The 16,545-nt window shown below is 36.3% G+C and overlaps 5 protein-coding genes across 8 annotated transcripts in view; 2 read left to right on the top strand and 3 right to left on the bottom strand.

Annotated features, from left to right (window-relative positions):
- LOC104769288 (aspartyl protease family protein At5g10770-like) overlaps window positions 1-2,231 on the bottom strand; it is a 3,626-nt gene extending 1,395 nt beyond the window's left edge. Inside the window, exons 1-3 of one of the 2 annotated variants that reach the window (XM_010493457.2) lie at window positions 1,938-2,231; window positions 574-1,014; window positions 198-439 (exon numbers count right to left, since the gene is read on the bottom strand). In XM_010493457.2, coding sequence (XP_010491759.1) covers window positions 198-439; window positions 574-1,014; window positions 1,938-2,157 — 903 coding nt within the window. In that variant the 5' untranslated portion in view covers window positions 2,158-2,231. Of the gene's footprint in view, window positions 1-114; window positions 440-573; window positions 1,015-1,937 lie in introns of both variants that reach the window. The other variant, XM_019242518.1, reaches the window with a different exon arrangement.
- LOC104769289 (ER membrane protein complex subunit 4) lies at window positions 5,353-7,627 on the top strand. Its single transcript, XM_010493458.2, has 6 exons — window positions 5,353-5,620; window positions 5,766-5,822; window positions 6,100-6,253; window positions 6,877-6,974; window positions 7,119-7,184; window positions 7,317-7,627. Exons 1-6 carry the CDS (start codon window positions 5,492-5,494, stop codon window positions 7,353-7,355), a joined length of 543 nt encoding a protein of 180 aa, XP_010491760.1. The 5' UTR covers window positions 5,353-5,491; the 3' UTR covers window positions 7,356-7,627.
- Window positions 7,628-10,385, top strand: LOC104769291 (ubiquitin carboxyl-terminal hydrolase 22). The gene is made up of 3 exons (XM_010493460.2): window positions 7,628-9,090; window positions 9,225-9,343; window positions 9,473-10,385. The coding sequence occupies exons 1-3, from the start codon at window positions 8,333-8,335 to the stop codon at window positions 10,270-10,272; spliced, it is 1,677 nt and encodes a 558-aa protein (XP_010491762.1). The 5' UTR covers window positions 7,628-8,332; the 3' UTR covers window positions 10,273-10,385.
- LOC104769290 (protein RRC1-like) lies at window positions 10,475-14,404 on the bottom strand. Of its 3 annotated transcripts, XM_010493459.2 has the most exons (11): window positions 14,172-14,404; window positions 13,902-14,023; window positions 13,531-13,716; window positions 12,982-13,094; window positions 12,466-12,687; window positions 12,318-12,376; window positions 12,133-12,217; window positions 11,915-12,052; window positions 11,572-11,792; window positions 11,118-11,260; window positions 10,475-10,951 (listed from the first exon to the last, which is right to left on the bottom strand). In XM_010493459.2, exons 3-11 carry the CDS (start codon window positions 13,571-13,573, stop codon window positions 10,662-10,664), a joined length of 1,314 nt encoding a protein of 437 aa, XP_010491761.1. In that variant the 5' UTR covers window positions 13,574-13,716; window positions 13,902-14,023; window positions 14,172-14,404; the 3' UTR covers window positions 10,475-10,661. The 3 variants fall into 3 exon arrangements, with proteins under 3 accessions (XP_010491761.1, XP_019097713.1, XP_019097714.1); XM_019242168.1 differs by lacking the exon at window positions 12,982-13,094 and having other exon boundaries at window positions 10,476-10,951; XM_019242169.1 differs by lacking the exons at window positions 13,531-13,716; window positions 13,902-14,023; window positions 14,172-14,404 and having other exon boundaries at window positions 10,478-10,951; window positions 12,466-12,644; window positions 12,982-13,090.
- LOC104769293 (enhancer of rudimentary homolog) lies at window positions 14,459-16,526 on the bottom strand. Its single transcript, XM_010493462.1, has 4 exons — window positions 16,391-16,526; window positions 16,024-16,126; window positions 15,425-15,545; window positions 14,459-14,774 (listed from the first exon to the last, which is right to left on the bottom strand). Exons 1-4 carry the CDS (start codon window positions 16,391-16,393, stop codon window positions 14,675-14,677), a joined length of 327 nt encoding a protein of 108 aa, XP_010491764.1. The 5' UTR covers window positions 16,394-16,526; the 3' UTR covers window positions 14,459-14,674.

The following is a 16,545-nucleotide window of genomic DNA, read 5'->3' on the forward strand; positions in this document are numbered from 1 at the left end:
GGAGTAGAGAATACGGTTGAAGGAATCGCTAATTTCTGACCGCCGACGGTGATTCCGACGATATCGAGACCGTAGAAGGAGCTTCCATCCGTGATGGTGGAGATCGGAGTGAACTTGACGGATCTGGAGATTCCGGCGGTTCCGAAGGTGAGATGACCGGTGTAGCTAGCGGAGGAAGGGAGACAGTAAGAGAAGATCTTATTGTAAGCGGTTGCCGTCTGGGAAGGGAATGAGAGCTTATCACGGCCAAGACCGAGAAGTCCGGCGACACCGGTGAATAGTCCTTGGTTGTTCTCGCCGCAACCGAAATAAACGCCGTCGAATACGTCGGAGTTCGTTAGTGTAAATTTCTCCTTGGCGAGAAACCCGACGGAGAACGATTGATCGCCGTATTGTATACCGTAGATGCAATTCGAAGCTGAACAGCTTCCGGCGTTTCCTAATTAAAAAAAAATAAACGGTTAAAGCATAACCGTATCCGGTTAAATCTTTAAATAACCGAAATTAACAAAGAACATAACCGTATCCGGTTAAATATTAATTTAACCGGAATTATAGAAATTGGAATTGTACCGGTTGCGGAAGAGAGAGAACCACACGCAGCCGATGAGCAGGAGACGTTGTAGTAAGAAGTGGACTTAGAAGGGTTAAAGATTGGTTCCTTTTGGTCGTAGCAAGTACGAACGCATGGCTCGCACTGAGTCCACGTTAGATCGCTTCCGGTGTCGAAGATTAGTGAGAGGTCGTGTTTTGGTGTCCCGACTCCGACGGTCACGATGTAGTTTCCTGAACCGAGTGTGCTTCCGTCTTTAGCCGGTAGATCCGTTGACTGGCTTTGACTGACGTGGTTTGTTGTGAGTTTCTTTGATAGTTTTGAGTGGATTGAGTTTACGCGCGACTGGTCGAGTTTGAGGATCTCGACATGGTCTGGTCTCGTGGCTTTGCCGCCGTTGTTTAGAGGCGAGCACGTGCCGTGTCTGTGCGTCACATGCAGTGAGGACTTTGTCCTCGTCGCTGTACGTATGGGATGAGATAAAGTTCACGTTAGAGAAACAAAGAGAAATACTGTATTATTTACCCACAGACTCCTCAAACGAACTGATAATTTCTACTTGTATTTGGAGTCAACCAGAGTCGTACCTAGGGTTGTAAATTGGTCTATCCATGTCCAAATGGGTATGACCAATTGGACACATACATTTTATGGTCATTTATGGTCATGGCTCAAATACACCCATACCCAAATATGTCCAAACCAAATAGGACCATGACCAATTGGTCTGTCCATTGGTTGCAGATTGAACCAAAATTTAAAACTCATAATTTACTAAAGGTTCATAAACTCATAATTATAAAATTTCATAAATTCATAATTGGATTGAAAGAGGGGAGAGATAGAAACTCTAATTTCGTGTTTTTGACAAAATGAAAAAAAAAAATTTTCCCCAAATTTTACAATCCCTAATTTTGAAAAATTATTGGATAACCCATGTCCAAATTAGTTTGGACCATTTATTAATAGGCTAAAATGGTTTTAGGTCTATTTGACCACTTCAAATTTGGTTATGACCATAACCGGTCCAATTTAATTTGGAGCTGGACAGCCCATGGTCTCTGAGAACCCAATTGACATCTTTAGTCGTACCCTACTAATTTATTATTTTTGTTTCCTCGTAAAACAAAATTCTAATCATTTGTGCTATCACTTTCTTAGTCATATGATAGTAATAATATCAATTTCTTGGAAGCAAGAATTTGACCTTTATAACCTAACTGAGAGTAAATTATACTACAATATATTTATATCTTTACATAATAAGTACACCAGGAACGTATTATATACATATCATCTGGTCCATCCACCTTATCTATAGCTAAAAAGCCAAAAAGCACAATGAATCCTCAGGAATTATAATTGACTAGGAAAATCATACTACCTCTGGGAGAAAGAACACAAGATGATGATGAAGAAGGGAAGAGAGAGCTGACTTCGATGGTATGAGAGTAAATCTCTTTCTTCTCTCTTTCTTGCGCTGCCTCGTTACAACCCAAATTGAGACATACACAAAGGATTATTATGATATTCAACAAATTCCTATTTATGCTCATTTTTGCTCTCTCTTTTCTCTCCCTCACAAAATGACACTCAATAAACATGATAATGGTTGATCCTTTATATATAACCCATTCTCTCTTGCTTAAGAAAGTCTCTCTAGTGGAGGTTGTTAAACTTTAGAAGCAATCCAGTCATCCACAAATCACATATGTAGGGGCACTCTCTATTCCACTGATTTCCCTAACCAGTTAGATAGCGACACATCATCTGGCATATGAGCATTATTGTTATTTTTCTGTTGTCTTTCGTACTCCAATCTCAGCACAATGAACGGGATAATATTCCACTAAATGATTCATTTGACTAGTGTAACCAATTAGGTGTCAAATTATGCATCGATGTGTTTGATGCTCATCATTAACTTGTGACATTAAATTATTATTTTAGTTATTAGTATATTCAAATGTCGAGTGAGCAATTTATAAACTGCAAACATATATATGTATAGTTTATTAATTATACATATATTGTAATCTCCATTATGATATTTTTGCTCAATAATGGAAACGTCGATTCATAATCCTCATGATATTACGTACTAAGAGAATCAATAATTGAATAACCGCAAGCAATAAGTGTTGCTTAAAAATAAGAAAATTCAAAGTGTACACACAACAAAATCAAAGCAACATCTTTAGGCAATGAATTTACATCCTGTCACTTGTTTCGAGCTTACTTATGCGTATATATGTTACTCACATATCATATGTTTGCATCGATTTGGAAAAAATAGTTGCTTCACGTAATCAGTCTCCTTCAAAATTAAATGTATATATGTAATATTAATTGGCATTTGGTAGAGTTAATAATTCTTTACATGAACGTGTAAAACATCAACATGCAACCTCACATCTTTTAGTATGTCGTCATTGTGGTGGATCTTCGATATATAACTAACCAACCAATCAATATATAAGTAACAATAGTTTAAAGTAATTTATTGTAAAAAGAAAAATTGTGAAGTTCGACGATAGTTACAGGTAAAAATAATAATTATACACTAGATATAGTCATATAGGTTATCAAAAAGTAGAATCTACACTAAAAAATTTAGGGTACTGTTAAAAGACTATTTACTTTCTTAACTATGTTCGAAAAAAAAAAACTCTAATTACTTTTCTTGAACTCAGAAAAACAAAATCAAGTCATTAGATTTTATCTGATTAAAAACAAAAAAAACTAATGATTCGATTTTATTTTTCTGAGTTTAGACTTAAAAGAAAGTAAAGAAAGTTTGTTTTTTTCGGAAAAGGAACGAAAGTAAAAAAAAGAGTGATTGTGCAGTAATTTGTGACCGAAAAACGTCGGAGTATGATTGAGATAAAAAGTCCACAAGAAACTTCAATTAATTGGATGTGTGGACCAAAACAAAAATATAATGAGTACAAGTGGGAACAAAAGATAAAGATTCTAATAAAAGAATCTTAATTGTGGCCGAAGTGGGCGAAAGCTGGAATCTGTACCCTCCTAATTTCTAGAAACTTAGAAAGTGACCTATCCCTAATCAAGTACTAGTATATATTACTGGTTGGTAATTAACCAAAAATCTAATCGATACTTTACTAACTAAAACTCCTATGTTTGATTATTTGATGAATCGATCATGTAGGTGTTCTTTCATTAACAAAAGAATATTTAGTGTCTGTCGTTGGTTCCAAATATGAACACTGATCTGTATTATTAAAAGGGAGTATATAATTCATTTTATGAATTGGATAATACTATATCAAAATCCGCAGACGGTGGATGAGATATATTTTTAGTCATTACTATATACAACACGACACTAAACGTGATCACTTCTATAACGAAAAAAAAGAATGAGTGATGACCTAACTCTCCAATCTCCATCTCTAGCAGACATTATATTTCTTCGGACTGTCAAACATGTACAATTAATTAGTGCATTCAAATATGAACGCATGCAATGTATAACTCCAAAACTAGGCAACGTTTTTTCGTGTTCTTATTTTATGTTTGACAGCAAAAAAATAATCATCCATTTAAAGCTAGTATAAAAGGCATTATTCTTTCAAAAATATGTAAAACAACATATAATAAAGCAAAACTAATATTCATTCGATGGATCGCTTTTCTTACATGCGTTATTAAATTATTATCAAGATAACGCTTATGAAAAGTAAGTGTGTTAACATAGACTAGCACAAAGACAAAGACACAAAGCGTTTTTTTTTTTTTTTTTAAAGGTTAAAAAGCAAGAACACTTGTTTACTTTGTTAAATTATTCAGATCATTTATTTTGTTTCTGAAACCATCGTGCTTTTGTCCGTTGCGGCTATCAATCTCCCTCTCTAATCTATATATATACTAGCTAGAGATATATGTAAACTTAGAAAGATTAAACGATCGAGAAACATTTTGGTAGGATTGAAAAGAACGAAATAGACATCTTAACAAATAATAATTGTGGTTTTAGTATTTGAATATATCAATTATTGAATTATGTTGTGAAGCTATAAACTAGAAAGCTGCTGATGTACGTAGCATCGTGGGAACTCGTAAGTTGTCACATTCCACAGTGTATTGTATTCTGTCTTCATCCGATGAGTTTTCCCACTAAAGATAAGATAAGAGATTGAAATGAAATATGTTTTTCTCCACTCATAGTTTATATTGGGAATATGTAGAAGGCAGAAGGGAAGCGAGTATCTTATTTAAATCCAATTAATCAGTCTTAGGTTTTTTATATCAATAACAATAATTATATTGGTTGGTCTACGAGACTACGACGAATGACTATGGGTATAGTCTTGACTCTTGACTCTTGCGTGTGCTTCAGTGCATGTACAGATCGACCTTAGAGTCTAGAGAGAAACTGCTTATTTTATTCTCAACAGTTGGAGGATATTCAAAGTGGTGTGTTATCTATCATTTTCACGATCTTTTAACTTTAGTGTTTTGTTAACGGATACTTATAAAAAAAGAGTTGATATGTATAATAATCAGTATGGTAGCCACTACAATTAACATGACAACGAAAACATCTCATAGACCGATTAAACCGAACCTGTACCGGGCTTGGAAGGAATATAACTGCATGGGCTGACCAAGGCCCATTAAACAATTTATCTGCGTTGCTGAAAAGCCTAACAAAGGATTTTGAGATTTTTTCGGGTAACATGATCCGACTTGAAGAAACGGGTTCGGACTCTGCGAGTGAAGATTTTTAATTTTTTTTGTTTGTTTTGTTTTGTTTTTAGCTTTTTTTTATATCTTCTATCACTTTCAAATTAAAAAAAAACATCTAAAGCGTATGAAGAGATAAATCCGATCTAGGTCTCTTCATCTTCACCAATCTCTCTCTCTCTCTCTCTCTCTCTCGATCTCAGTCTCGATCGAAGAACTTAAAAGGCAATGGATAAAGGCAAAGCAGTGATGGGTACTGGTCGGAGATGGGCCGTCGAATTCTCCGATCAATCTACTGTTCCATCTTCTCGTGACATCCTCGATCCACCTGGCTTCTCTCGTGCTTCTCAGGAACAGGTATTGGGATTTTTCTTATATTGAAACATGATTCCAAGTTTCAATTTTAGAAATTTTATAGTGAATTGAGTTTTTTTAGCTGCTACTGGGAGATTTTGTGTGTTTCTCTAATTGGGTTTTTATGGTTTGATGATTTCGAATTCAGGATGATTCAGCTAATAGCCGTCAAAAGAAAGACGCTGAAGCTAATTGGAAACTTCAGGTATAATGTTTATGTCAAATCTGAAAAAAAAAAGTCGTATCTTAAATTGTACGGATTCGATCTTGGTCTTGCTCTATGCCATTGACTTTTTTTTTATGTATTGGGAATGGATTGTTATAGAATTTATATAAGAACTGTGTCTTTCACTATGTAAATTAGGTGACTTGGTGAGATTAGAAAAGGAAAGATTCTTGCTTTAGCTGATAGAGATTGGGGGTTTGATGTGGATGAAGTTTTTTAAAAACTGATATGTTTTTGTTTATTGATGAATGAGCAGAAAGCGTGGGAAGTAGCGCAATCTCCGTTTAAGACTTTGATGATGATGGGTTTCATGATGTGGATGGCTGGAAACACAGTCCATCTATTTAGCATTGGTATTACTTTCTCTGCTCTTTGGCAGCCCATCAGTGCTCTCCAGAGTGTTGGAAAGAGTAAGAATCCTTCTTTACAATTCCTTTATTCATCTTAGCCTAATATGAAATTAGACGCCCTATACTCACATTAGCACCTAACAATTATATGTAGTTTATCAAACTTTGATGAGTAACTTGATTGGAAAATGAAAGAGTTAGATGATATATGTTGAACTTGCTAGATTGACTTACATACTACCTTATTTATTTATTTAGGATACTATTGTTTGAAGAAACTAGCAACTGTCTGTTATCATCATGTGCATTAAACGTCAGAGAAAAACATAATTGTATCATTTTATTTTCAATAAAGCAATAAAAAGTAGACATACGTACTTGAAATGGGTAGTAAAATTAGGGTAGAAAATAGCAACACCATCTATTATGTAGAATAGCGTGCTCTACTTCTGAATAAAAGATAGATAGGGCTTGTAAGAGAGGGAGGAACCGCTTCTCCAGGATTTTGGCAAAGCAATTTTTCATCAGGATTTAAACTGTTCCTATCTTAAGTTGGTAGTGTATGTTTACTATCAAACATATCTCATTGTTATGCAAAGTTTGAGTTATGATTTGGGTTGTGAATTCAAGTCCAGTATCCTTTATCCTTTATCCTTACAATTGACCTTTACCCTTGCCTACAGTTTTTGAGCCATTCAAGGATAACAAAGTGGAACTACTTATGCCGAAATTAGTGTTTCTTGCCCTAAACCTTGGAGGGTTAGCTTTGGGAGTCTGGAAGGTAAGAAACTTATCTCGTTTCTTCATTGTTTCCTCTTTCCTTTTGTCCTTATGGCAAGACTGCCTTGGATTAGTAGTGTAAACTGTAAAGTACTGTTTCGATATACAAACAAGTTTCCTTAGACAAACGATTTCACTTTCTCAGCTTAACACTTTGGGGCTTCTTCCAACACATGCATCAGATTGGGTTTCATCTCTACCCCCTCCTCAGGTTTGTGATCTCTCTGTGAAACAAAATTCTTGTGTCCATGTGTTATGGGATCATCCGTGAAAGTAAGAAATCTGGCATTTTGATCATCTCTAAAGCTACACATCTTGTTTTTCCCTCTCTTTGTTTTTTCAGGAAGTTGAACACTCAGGTGGAGGATTTGTTTTCCACTGATGAATCTGCGTCTCTTGTATTTTTAAATAAACCGCTATAACCGCGAGACAACGGCACTTTTGTGAGATAACTGCAACAGATACTTAGTGATTTGTTCAACCGTGTTATGAGGGAAGGGCTCATCATATATGGACCTTCTCATCTTATGATCTTCATCTTCCTATATAGCATTTTCAAAACTCAGAAACCATAGCTTTTTTTTTGTTTTCACTTTTTAGTATGATATTTATTGTTCATCATAACTATGAATGTATTATTGGTTTGGCACTGAAGGGACCTATGCCCCAGCTTTTTTGTTTTTCATCTTTTTAGACAGCAATGGATAATGTTTTAGAGTAAAGTTTTTCCCTTTATTGCTTCCACTCATGATTCTGAGCTAAGACACTATTTTGTCAAGAGACTCATAACTGAGAGAAGAGAAGAGAGAACCTTCTACGTCAGCTGGAAGGTTACAAGGTGGACTAGTAGCAGGCGCTATGGAAAAACTAGGTCAAGTTTTGGGAAGCACAAGACGTGGAACAAAGTGCAGTCTTTTAGAGAATCATGTAAGTTAAGTCGGTCTACTCAAAAAAATCTCTCCACGACAAAATGTTTTACTTTAATGATTCATTATTAGATTGCAAGAAATAAAAAGATTTACAGGCAAAATAAGAAAAAAAAACCTCAAAAAAGAAAGAGAAAATAAAAATAAAAAAGAGAAATAGATATTTTTTTTCCATTAATCTTCTTCCTTTGCCATATTCCTCCGATCTTCAAGTTAAAAAATTTGATAAAAACGAACAGAGATGAATCTAAGGAACACGCTAACCTGATCCGAAATTTTCTTCCTTTTTTTTTATTTTTATTTTTATTTTCTTATATTATCTACAAAAGATTGATTCTTTTGATCTTCAAAAACTCATACTTCATCACTGTTTTTTTTCTAAAAATCTGATTCCATTTATTATTTTTCTTCTTCTTCTTCTTCCTCTGTTTTCATGTCCGCGAGGATTTCATTTCTGAAAAATCCCGATCCTTGCAATCACTTATCTAATTATAAGCTAAGATATGGTACTGATGGTTACAAATCTTTTCAGAACTTGTTCAGTTGCTTCAACGATGGAAGGATTAAGATCAAACTTCAAGAAATCGAGATACCCAGATGCAGTTATTGTTCTGTTTATCAAAAGAGACTCTACATCTGTTTGATCTGTCGTTCGATTTCTTGTTCAAGTCACATCCTTTTGCATACCCAGTTGAATAAAGGCCATGATATCGCCATTGATGTTGAAAGATCTGAGCTTTATTGCTGTGCTTGCTTAGATCAAGTGTATGATCCTGAGTTCGACGAGGTGGTTGTCTCTAAGCAGCTTGTTGGGTTGGGTATGTCTGTTAAATCAGGGGCTGATGTTGTTGTTGCGGTTAGATCCAACAAGAAGAGGAGGTTGGACTCTCAGTTGATTATAGGATCTAAGTTTTTGGTCTCACCTCGAGATCGAAGGGAGAAATGGTCGTTTCCTTTGGGGTTAAGAGGTTTGAATAATCTTGGAAGCACTTGTTTTATGAATGCTGTGTTGCAAGCACTTGTTCATGCTCCTCCTTTGAGAAACTTTTGGTTAAGTGGTCAGCATAATCGTGATCTTTGTCCGAGAAGAACAATGGGTTTGTTGTGTTTGCCTTGTGATCTTGATGTTATCTTTGCTGCTATGTTTTCTGGTGATAGGACTCCATATAGCCCAGCTCATTTGCTTTACAGGTTCGGTTTTTAAGCGTTAAAATGTATGTTAACGGTCACATTGCTATAGATGCTTATCTAAGTTTGTTAACATGAATTAATATTTTCGTAGACACTATGTGATGCTGATTTGATATTTTTTTTGGTGTATGAAGTTGGTGGCAGCACTCAACAAATCTAGCAACATATGAGCAGCAGGATTCTCATGAGTTCTTCATTTCGCTATTGGACCGTATCCATGAGAACGAAGGAAAGACAAAGTGTTTGTATCAAGGTAAATCTAATTTGGAAGAAGAGATGATTTTGTATTTCTGTTGATTGATGAAACTTTTTCAAGATAGAATTTTATGATTTCGTGTAATTCCCTTTTGATACTGAAGAGTTTGTTGGTTTACTGTTGCAGATCATGAGGAGTGTCAGTGTATCACTCACAAGGCATTCTCTGGTCTTTTAAGATCAGATGTCACCTGCACAACGTGTGGATCCACATCAACGACATATGACCCATTTATCGACATTTCACTTACGTTAGATTCTGCGAATGGATTCTCTCCTGCTGATTGCAGAAAGAACAGATATAATGGTGGGCCAAGCGTGAATGCAACCATGCCAACTCTCTCAGGTTGCTTAGATTTCTTCACAAGGTCAGAAAAACTTGGTCCGGACCAGAAACTAAACTGCCAAAGCTGTGGAGAAAAGCGAGAATCTTCAAAACAAATGTCCATAAGAAGACTTCCTCTGCTACTTTGCTTGCACGTAAAGCGTTTTGAACATTCTCTTACCCGTAAAACCTCAAGAAAAATTGATAGTTACTTGCAGTATCCGTTCCGCCTAAACATGTCACCTTACCTCTCTTCCTCCATCATTGGAAAGCGGTTTGGGAACAGGATGTTTGCCTTTGATGGAGAAGGCGAATATGACAGTTCATCATCTTCATCTCCATCAGCGGAATTTGAGATATTTGCGGTTGTAACTCACTCAGGGATGTTGGAATCGGGTCACTATGTGACCTACCTTAGGCTGAAAGGGTTGTGGTATAAATGTGATGATGCGTGGATCAATGAGGTTGAAGAAGAAGTGGTGAGAGGATGCGAGTGTTATATGTTGTTCTATGCACAAGAGAAAGTGATTCAAAAGGCTCATAAGGAGTTGAGTTATCAAGTTATCTCCATGGCTGATTCATTTCCCTTTGCTGATTGCTAACTCTAGACTTGGCCAAAGATTTTGACGCATTTTCCCTTAATACATTTTTTTTAATTGATTTAAAGGTTTATGCCCAAATATTTCAAAGCCAAGTTTAGTGATAAAATTTACTACATCAGACTCCTTACGTCACGTCAGCTAAGAAATACGCGGACAAATATGTTCAAGTTGCACAAGTGGTTCTGTATATAAAACATAGAATCAATCATCACCGTCTGCTAGTGCTCAGCATATGTGGTTCTCAAATGGAACTATGAAAACGGGACTGTAAACACACAAAATACAATTGTGTTTCTTAGATATTTTTCCAGACTCACTCAAGTATGAGACAAAAATCTTCATAGAAATAACATATCACGTGTCCTGCAGAGACGAAACAAACAATCATCTCATCTCATGCCTCGTCTGCGCCAATCTCTATGTCGTTCTCTGCTTCTATCATGATCATCTCTCTCATGACTTGAGCTCTTTGTTCTTCGTTCTCGGTCCTTGTTCAAATCATGTTGTTGCCTATCTCTGTCTCTGTGTCTGTCTTTGTCCAAGTCATGATCTTTTACCCTTTCTCTGGTTGATTTCTGTGGCGGACTTTGGCTTCGACCCTGGCTCTCACTTCGGTAACTCTTTCTAGATGAATCTCTAGAATCTTCACGCCTCTCCCTTTTCTCCAGTAATACTCTCTCTGCAGTTGAGAAAAGCATTGTTTATCTCGTTTGTAAACAAACAAAAAAATTTGCAGCAAGAGGCTTAAACTACCGGACAAGCTTTTGTTATGGATGTGGAAACAAGTGTCTCCAATGTTTTCATCCAGAAGATAGTAACTTTTGAGTGTATTAGTAAGAACTTACGATTTCCTGATAAGCCATCAGCTTCAAGCCTCTTTCGGTGGATTGCGACTTTTCTTTCTATCTCCTCAGAGTTTTTCATCCCCTGTTCCTCCAGAGATTCTCTATATTCTATCAAATCAACCTCTATCCGTCTAAGATTTTGTCTGCAGTAACAAAAAAATGTAGAAGTAAGGCTACATATCATAATGGAGTAGCTACCGATACTTACATTTTGCTGATTAATTAGCAAGCTTTTGCTTTTTCTAGATGAAAATTCCAAAAGCCAGAAATCCACCTCAATGGGATAGAACCAAATACCCTACCAAATCCTGCCACAGTTTTTAATGGGTTTGAAGCTCTAGCATCAACATGAAGGAATAGAGCTTATATTTTTGTGTACTTTACTCCATACTTTTCCCATTTTACCTCTTTAATTATTAGTGCTGAAGATCAGAGTATATCATGCAGATCATACCTTTGCTCCTCGTCGATTCCATTTTCAGGCTGGACACGAACACTTGGATCATCCTTGAGATCTTCTTCATCGGTCTTGAAAGTAATTCCACCAGCATTGTCCCTACCAGACGAGTAGCTCTTTTTTTGTTCATCATCAGTTTCATTATCCTCTCTCGCCCATCTGGAAGTTGGCAAAATGAGGTCATGTTTCTCCTTTTTCTCAAAGGCTTTTAGCTCCGGCTGCGGGATTGGTATTGTCGAAGTCAGATTCTCAGGCTCTTATTTGATAATTGATGGATGATTATTTGATAAGACACATATCTTGAGCCTTCTGAAAGATTATCATATGTAATCCAGAATACCTCTCCAGCTGCATCTGCGTTATCCAAAGCAAACCCCATAGCTTCTTTGATTTGACTCCGTTCTAAAGTTAGAGCACGCAACATGTCCTCGGATTCATCGCTTTGAGGATCGGTTAGAGTTTGTTCGGCTTCCATCCGCTGTTATGTACCAGTGTTAAGGTATCAATCAACAAACTTCTCGAACAAAGAAGTAATCCATGAAATTTGAGATTGATTACCCTAATTTTCCGTGCTGCATAAGTGCCTGTAGTCTCTTTTCCATGCTCTGGGCTCCTAGGTGCAGGCAGTGGTGGCGGAATCCATCTAAGATAAAAAAAAGAAAAAAACAGTGTAAAATGCATAATAGCTAAGATAAACACAATCCAGCACCTGAATCAGTTTCAAAGCTGGCTAGGTTAAATACCTTCCACTTCCAGCTATCATGATATACGGCTCTGTTCTCCATCTTTGAAGGGTATCACCCTAAACGAACGCGAGAAAAATTATGAGGGTATAACAAAAGATGACGAGAACCTCATATATTTCCTAATAATGAAACAATTAAAATCTACCTGAGCGAAGGAATAGAGCCTCCAGACATAGTAGGTATGCTCCTTCGATCCCAGCTCAAACAAGAAGTTAAAAAGTGGATTCCCACGTCCCCTCTCCATAATAGAGTGTTCAAAAGCGCATCCACCGTCCAGTACATTAAGGGCCATTGCATCAATAATATGTTTGAGGTGCTCGTCCTCTGGAAAAACAACAGTGATATCCGGAACATTTGGGGTAAGAACCTGAAGACGAAATTCAAGTAACACATATATTATGAAGGATAACGTTTAAGCAGTATCCAGTAACATGTAAGCACTTGTCAAGTATCATATGGAACATATAAATAAAAAAAATTACACCATATGGACCAAGTTTGCATACAATTAATCCACCAATAACTTCATAATATAAACAAAAGTAGCAGTCATGATCAAATGCAACGACGCAACAGTCACATTCAGGGATTAAGATCTAATCAGTTAATGATACAATTAAAAGCAAAACGAATCTCAAAGAAGCACATAACTTCCACAAACCTCCTTATTCCGGATAGCCATATGGCCAGGAGGTGCAGCTGGTAGTGCTTGTGATGGCAGACAACCCGCTTTACCCCACCCAATTTTCAGCTCATACTCATACACAATGATCCCTATGAGATAGGGCAAAAGGATTTATAAGTGTCTTGCATACCATCATAGCACATGCATCAAGGAAGCACATTTATTATCAAATCAAGATAGTCAAAGATTAATAAATTTATATCTTGTTAGGAGGTCAGTAGTTTTCAACATTGTACAACTGAAGAAAGAAAAAATGGAAGTACCAAATAAAAGCAGTAAGTAGCACTGACCAAACAATGAACTACCTACGTATGTCTTCAACTGATTACGTTAAATGTAATTTTTGTAAGGGAAAAATCAGTCTTTCCACTAAAGAACTCAATAAAAAATTTGCTAATCTGAAGTTTTGGTTAAAATGCTATATTGCTATGCAGAAACCTGAGAAAACAAAATCTAGAACACACCACCAACATATTCCAGTTAAGAATCTTGCACATTTCCATGTCAAAAAAAGGTATAGCTAACCTTGCATTTCATCCTTTGCAGTTTGCCCATTGGCTCTGTTCATGAAAGCAACAAAACCAGAATGTCTTTTGTCGCGTTTTCGTCTCCATCTCCATCTACTCTACGATGAGATTGATTAGTCAAAAGCAATCCAGTCTTACCTACTCCCCTTCTTTGAAATGGAAGCCCCATCTCTGGACGTTTCACCTGCTATCCGCGAATGCATAGAAGAAAAACAGAAAGGTTCATGCTTTTAAGTAACATGTATGATGTATCTCAAAGTGATAGAAATATTAGTCTACTACATCATCAAAACAGTTCAATGAAACACAGAAAGAAGAAGCCTTTTAGTTCTTAATTAATGAAGCCATGGCGGTTTCCAAGAGACTAACCTTGAGAATCAGGCTTGGGGCTTATCATTGGGATTGATTGTACCACCTCGAACGAAAGTATTAGGTGCACCATCTCCTCGAAACGGTTCCTGATACAGACGAGCTGTTTCATCCTCCGCTCTCTGCATTTACAATAAATTGAAAAAAAATATCCCTCATTCTCAACATCTAAATCCCAGAAAACACAACGTAAATGATTTGAATTCTTCCTTTCCTAGTTCCAGTAGCTCTAATTGAGGATTCAAATAGCTAAGAGAAGAAGATACAAACCTTCTTCTTAGCTTCTTCTCTGTGTTTTTGTAACGGCGTAGAAGGAATTCATTCTTTCGGCATCCAGACTTATCTCTCTCGGTGAAGAGATTAATACAAAATTCGTATTTTTTTTTTTTTTAATTTTCTTTTACTAATGTAATCATCTTTATTTACTCCGTCAGGTTACCACATTAACCAAAACAAGCTGTACCAGACTACCAGATTTCCAAAATGCTTACGGTAATCTTTAGTTTCAGCTATAGAAAATTAGGAATATGAACTGTGGAGATGCAGGTTCGGATCGATATTAGAATTGAAGTTATAATTTGGATAACAAAGATAATGTTTAACACATCCAAGGACGTCACGTCACAACACCATTACTCAGTTATATGCATCTAATTATTGTTATATCGCTAAATATTTAATAACGACTGATATGCTTTTGAATGGGTCTCTCTTAATAATAATAAAGGCTTTATATGTTCTTCAGGTCAACGATTTCAAATGGTGTTCCTTCTTCATCTACCTCCATTGGCAAGCTTTTTGAGATGGTGAAACGCCTTCTGCTTAATCCATTGCCTGTCATATGGCAGATATGCACTCATCGAGTGTTCATAGCTGCAAAACGAAAACATGTCACAATTAATTCACCATACCAATTTTGATAGAATCCTTACAACATTGAGAAAACCCTTACACTACCACTTTCTATGCTAACCATGTCTCTTAACTTATTTAGCAAACACCAGAGGTAGCAACAGACTAAAAAATCAAGCATTGTACGTTTTGTTATATACAACATGGGTATCCCAACGATCTCTATACACATTACTTGTATGATATTTCTGTTATATCTATTGTGGATTCAGGAAGAATTTAAACTCTCCAGCAGACCTCACAGTAGCATTAAAGAACTACAAGATATATGCAGTTTATTGAATATCAAGAAAGAATTTCTAAAGAAAATTTCTATGGAAAGGAACAACAGTGCATGTGCCTGTTGCATCTTTGAGTTTGAACATTCCTAAATGTTTTTATAATGACTAGCAAGTAGCAACTAAAACATCTATGGATTTAAAAGAATGATATGAGTGGGAAACGAAATACTATTACTTAGGGGGGAAATGTAGGACGAAACACAACACATATAGATGGAAAAATGTGGTTCCTGATTCTAGTTTTATGTAAATGTGAACCATTGATGTGAATTTGACAATGCCCTGGTAGGGACTAAAACATTTAAGAGAGAGAAAGGGGGCAAGACTTACACCAAAGCGCTCAAGTCAGCAAGACCGTCAATAAAATTGTAGAGGTCAGCAATGTCATAGCTAATATTTCTGAGAGAAGGGTTAATTTCCTTCAACTTCCTTTCGTATAACCCGCAAATACCTGTTTAAAACCAAACAGTTCAGCATATGAGGAAAAAGATCAGGGTCAAGCTCAGAAAATTATAGCTAAAACATTTTTTCAGTTATCAAACCAATAAAGGTTTCCCTAATTCACTTAAACTTAAGAAACCTGTCTTTCTTCTTCATGCTACGTCTTCCACTTTACCGAGCAACCAAGTTAGTAATCAAAAACACGAACCAGGGTAAGTAATACAATATGCTAATACCATTTGGGTACCGAGCATATTCATCACACATTATATCCACTGGCTCATAGCAGTATTTCTAAAATTTGAACCTCCTAGCAAGTCACAGAAACAGCTACACAATTATACAATATACAAGGCGTAATTCAAAATCATCCATGTATTTACCACAAAAACAAACCTCCAGCATAATCATAACTAAATTCAACAATGAGTAACTAACTAAAGCTATACAATAGTTACAGAATGGTGATTCGAAATTAAATAGTTTACCATCCATAGCTTGGCCTATAGAATCGTAGTCCATGAAAGTCCTGGTAGCTCTGCTGTGAGAATTTTGCAACAAGATGATTGTGTGCCTACTGTTATGATTAGCCTATACCACAACGAAGAAAACAACTGAGCTTAATCAGCTTTATAAGAACTGTAAGAATCAAAACAAGTTCAGAATATTTCCGTAAAGGAACTAGAAATCATCAGACTCTGAGATTCAAACGGTGTAATGAACGATATTCGAAAACCTAGTTTCTGTGGAAACACAATCTAACCAAAAAGGCTTTGCTCAGATTCCTATGCGATTGACTAAGGAATCACTAAAACTACACAAACGGATCGTTAATTAAGAGAAGGAATCGATTACCATCTTCAAGTGATATTTTGACTTCGATCGCAGAGTTGAGGGTTTAGACGAAGAAGAAGAAGACGAAGACGAAGACGACGAACGAAACAAGTTTCACTGCTTCAGAGAGGAAAGCAAAAAATTTAAGGAACCCCAAAAAGAATCTATAAGGGCAA

Source organism: Camelina sativa, chromosome 20 (genome assembly GCF_000633955.1).
Source record: "Camelina sativa cultivar DH55 chromosome 20, Cs, whole genome shotgun sequence".
Lineage (NCBI taxonomy): Eukaryota > Viridiplantae > Streptophyta > Magnoliopsida > Brassicales > Brassicaceae > Camelina > Camelina sativa.

Excerpts from the sequence above, each read along its gene's own strand:
- LOC104769289 (XM_010493458.2), top strand. The coding sequence starts at position 5,492 with ATGGATAAAGGCAAAGCAGTGATGGGTACTGGTCGGAGATGGGCCGTC. Across the intron at positions 5,621-5,765 it reads CTCGTGCTTCTCAGGAACAG|GATGATTCAGCTAATAGCCG; the intron begins GTATTGGGATTT and ends TTTCGAATTCAG. Across the intron at positions 6,975-7,118 it reads TAGCTTTGGGAGTCTGGAAG|CTTAACACTTTGGGGCTTCT; the intron begins GTAAGAAACTTA and ends TCACTTTCTCAG.
- LOC104769291 (XM_010493460.2), top strand. The coding sequence starts at position 8,333 with ATGTCCGCGAGGATTTCATTTCTGAAAAATCCCGATCCTTGCAATCAC. Across the intron at positions 9,091-9,224 it reads CCAGCTCATTTGCTTTACAG|TTGGTGGCAGCACTCAACAA; the intron begins GTTCGGTTTTTA and ends TGGTGTATGAAG. Across the intron at positions 9,344-9,472 it reads GACAAAGTGTTTGTATCAAG|ATCATGAGGAGTGTCAGTGT; the intron begins GTAAATCTAATT and ends TTACTGTTGCAG.
- LOC104769290 (XM_010493459.2), bottom strand. The coding sequence starts at position 13,573 with ATGAACAGAGCCAATGGGCAAACTGCAAAGGATGAAATGCAAG. Across the intron at positions 13,095-13,530 it reads TGCAAAGGATGAAATGCAAG|GGATCATTGTGTATGAGTAT; the intron begins GTTAGCTATACC and ends CCTATCTCATAG. Across the intron at positions 12,688-12,981 it reads TGGCTATCCGGAATAAGGAG|GTTCTTACCCCAAATGTTCC; the intron begins GTTTGTGGAAGT and ends TTTCGTCTTCAG.
- LOC104769293 (XM_010493462.1), bottom strand. Across the intron at positions 15,546-16,023 it reads TATAGGCCAAGCTATGGATG|GTATTTGCGGGTTATACGAA; the intron begins GTAAACTATTTA and ends GGTTTTAAACAG. Across the intron at positions 14,775-15,424 it reads GCTGACTTGAGCGCTTTGGT|CTATGAACACTCGATGAGTG; the intron begins GTAAGTCTTGCC and ends TTCGTTTTGCAG.